General features: G+C 33.5%; 1 protein-coding gene across 1 annotated transcript; it reads left to right on the top strand.

The window, feature by feature from the left end:
- On the top strand, positions 1–1,599 carry LOC105132216 (putative expansin-B2). Its single transcript, XM_011035568.1, has 4 exons — positions 1–230; positions 345–457; positions 619–818; positions 1,140–1,599. Exons 1-4 carry the CDS (start codon positions 50–52, stop codon positions 1,468–1,470), a joined length of 825 nt encoding a protein of 274 aa, XP_011033870.1. The 5' UTR covers positions 1–49; the 3' UTR covers positions 1,471–1,599.
- Positions 1,600–4,084: the final 2,485 nt, after the last annotated feature.

Here is a 4,084-nt window from a genome sequence, read left to right as displayed (position 1 = left end):
CATTGCTATTGATTACAGTAGCAGTTCCTTGATACATCAATAATTCACTATGGCTATAATTTCCTTTCAAAATCCATTCCTTCTCCCCATTATTCTAGCTTTCTTTTTGGTGAACTCCTGCCACTGCTTCCATCCCAAGCTCTTCAATGTCTCAAAGATACAATCTAATTCTGATTGGTCGCCTGCTGGGGCTACTTGGTATGGCAGTCCCACTGGTGCTGGAAGTGATGGTAATTGAAATAGAAACTGAAACATCATGAATGAATGAATACGTGCTGCCTTTTTTCCAAGTTATAAAGAGAGTACTGTGTTAGGTTTTTCATATTTTGTGTGTGCATGTGTAGGTGGAGCTTGTGGCTATGGGAATGCTGTGGAGCAAGCACCATTCTCTTCATTTATATCAGCTGGAGGCGATTCTATATACAAATCAGGCCAGGGGTGTGGAGCTTGTTATCAGGTGAGCCATGTTTGCTAATAACTTGCTAGTTTAATTTCTATGTATACCAAATACTTTTTAAACAAGTAGATGAATGAAGATTGATTCTTTAATTGTTAGCAATAAATATTATCTTTAACTTGTGCCTTATCTAATATGCTGGTCCAATTTTAATTAATTAGGTGAAATGCACGTCGAGTTCGAATGCTGCATGCTCAGGGAACCCAGTTACTGTGGTTATCACAGATCAGTGTCCTGGAGGCCCCTGTGCCCAGGAATCCTTTCATTTTGATTTAAGTGGCACTGCTTTTGGGGCCATGGCAATATCTGGCAACGAAGATCAACTTCGTAATGCTGGAGTCTTGCAAATTGAACATCAAAGGTACTTCAATGTGTGAGAGAAACGGGGGTGGAGACAAGAGGGGGGAGGGGGGGTTTCCTACGCACATTTAGTCTATTTTTATAATTAGTATTGCAACCAAAGTCTTCTGTTTAATTTATTCAAGCAAACATCCAGTCAAACATATTTAACTTGAGTTTTTTATTATCATAATTTGCGGGCATGGACTTCTCATTATTATTACTAATCCCAGATAAATTTAAAAAGATTTTAATTAACATCTCTATTAGAATATTATCAGAATCGATCAATTTGTTTTTAGTATCAATTTTTGTCTAATAATGCATCGTTATTGGCTTGCAGGGTCCCATGCAACTGGCCTGGTAAGACGGTGACCTTCCATGTTGATTCTGGATCAAACCCTTACTACTTTGCAACTGTAGTTGAATACGAAGATGGAGATGGTGAGCTTAAATCCGTGGAATTAAAACAGGCATTGGATTCAGATTCATGGATTCCCATGCAAAAATCATGGGGTGCTGTTTGGAAGCTCGACGCAGGCTCGTTGTTACGTGCCCCGCTTTCTATTAAGCTAACATCTCTTGAGTCCGGCAAGACCATTGTAGCTAGCGGTGTAATTCCGGCAGGATGGGCACCCGGACAAACTTATAGATCACTAGTTAATTTTAATTAGTGGTTAATTGCTACATGGAAGCTCTAGTTCCATATGGAGCAGATCATCTGCATGTGCGTATGTATGTATGTATGTATGTTCCAAGGAACATGGAATCTTATTATAAAGGATGAATGATTAGCTTTACCACGTGGGCATTTCTTTCATCACTTTTTACCTTGTCTTTAAACTGAGAGGTACATAAGTAACTTGACATCACGTCATGGCACTTTTTACTTTGTCTTTAAACTGAGAGGTATGTAAGTAACTTGTCATCACGTCATGGTACCTTTTATTTTGGCAGAAACTCGGGTTGCCAGAATATGGGTCGCATCCGACTTATGAGCCCATGTAATGGTTGGCTGGTCCACGAAGTCGCGGCCTTGTTTTAAGCGGCAAAGCCTGACAAAAAATTCTTCGTCCAGGCAATCACGCCACTGCTTACACAACCTAGCCCGACCATTTCACAAAAAATAATAATTAAAAAAAAATTGTAAATGTGTCGATTCTAATGGTCCCTCACACAAATCCAGTCCTTCTCTTCGTGCACATGGGAGAGACGACAGGTAGTTTTCACATGTCAATTCAATAACACTGTGAGATAATAAGAAACAAGACACTGGATATATCCACTGGATTTTTAGTAGATAATGATATTTTGTCCCGTCAAGATTTATTAATAGAATAAAAAGATTTATTCAAATGTTTTCGAAAAAGTTTGTATGTTAACTTAAAATTATTATAATAATATATCCTGAAATATTGGCTGACATGATAAGTTTTTAAAATTGTCATATTATATTCAAATCAAGAGTAGGTTATGTGGACTTTTTTAATGTAAATAAAAAAACTTTTAATTAGGAATAACCTATTTAAAATCTGATCATAAAATAATTTAGCGGTGATAATAAAAAATATTTCTATATATAAAATTAGATTTATAATTTACCATCCACTTCAAACGCTAACAGAATGCAACATTGCACCTTATATATGAACTTTCATCGCATAAGCATTCTAGAGGAAAATAAGTAAAAATAAAGATTCTTTAGTAATATTTTGGGCATGAAAACAAATAAAGAGTAGAATTTATTGGTTTAAGAGACATGAAAACACTAATAATTTACATTTTAAATTAAATTTAATAAAAAAAACTTATTAGAAAAGCTCTTTCACTTAATATACTATATAGTAAAAACTCACACTTAGAAATAAGGAGGAAATGTTTTTTTCAAAATAAAATAAACATCTTTTTTATTCTTTATTTATTTATAAATTATATCAACAATCCTCTACTACCTTGTAATTAATATGTTTTTACTTGATAAAATTATATTTATAAAAAAATATTTGGCAACTGAAACCATTAAAACCAAGAAAAAGTTGTACTATTTTGGAGGGATTCGCTAGCAAAGATGAGGACTAATAAATTAAAAAAAAAAATTGGGTAATTCAAACTCTTCGGTGTGGTGGTTGGTGTTGCTAGTTCATCACCCAATTTAACTTCTTCAGTGAGAGGTTTAGATCTTAGAATTGTATAATTGAGGGTGTAGTTGTAGTTATTTTTTAAAGTATTTTTTATGTTAAAATATATTAAAATAATATTTTTTATTTTTAAAAAATTATTTTTAAAATTAACACATTAAAATGATTTAAATATATATAAAAAATTAAATTTTAATAAAAAAATTAAAATTTTTAAAAAATATAATTTACACCTTATTTCTAAATAATATCTAAAATGGACTGGTTGCTTCAAGGCCTACACTAACCAAGTAAGCATCTTTACTTATCACTATCACTACTTAAGTAACCCAGTTATGGATGCTTTGAATCGAAGCAAAATTAATTATTGTAATTGATGGGTTACAGACTAAACTCACTTCACTCATAGAAGCAATTAATAGCTTTGCTTAGCCAACAGTTCATTGACTAATTGAAATTGTCACGGCAACTTTTATGACTATTTACATACGTTAATCCATGTCCATATATGACGTCTAAATTATTTTAAGTTTCCATTTAACATATGTTTTAATAATCTGTATGCCTAAATTGTCCTTTACAATGGCTCAAATGATCAGCCATTCACCAAAACCCTCGGAGACCATCATATTTGCCCTTTACAACTGGTCTCTGTTTCTTCTGCAGAGATTACAAACAAGACCAGCCATGATTTTTGCTGGATAAAACGAAGAAGAAGAACATCAACAACAGCCATTGTGAAAACATCACCAATAAAAAGTGAACAAATACCTGAATTACAATGTAAAAGAGGATAAGAATCAAAACAATTCAGAAAGTGATAAAACACCATTGCTTCAATCCCAACAATGACAAGTATGAGCCTTCCTTCGATTCCAACACGCTAGCTTCCCATCAATGTCGTGAAATAGTAAAATTGGTGGTGTTGGTGGCGGGTGAAGGAGATAGAGGGGGGTATGAGTGGTGACCGGATGGAAGAGAAATTGAATGTTTAAGGTTATTATTTATATAGGGTGTTTTCGTCTTTTAATAATTCTATCAACATAAATTAAGAAAAAAAAATCTAGTTGCTGTGGTAGGAGGGTAATTATGACTATTTATTTGATTATATAATTTTAATAAGTGATGGTGAGACAGCGAGGAATGGAAG

Source organism: Populus euphratica, unplaced genomic scaffold (genome assembly GCF_000495115.2).
Source record: "Populus euphratica unplaced genomic scaffold, PopEup_1.0 scaffold2.1, whole genome shotgun sequence".
NCBI lineage: Eukaryota > Viridiplantae > Streptophyta > Magnoliopsida > Malpighiales > Salicaceae > Populus > Populus euphratica.
Note: the sequence above shows the minus strand (reverse complement) of the source record. Positions and strands in the feature narration are given on the sequence as shown.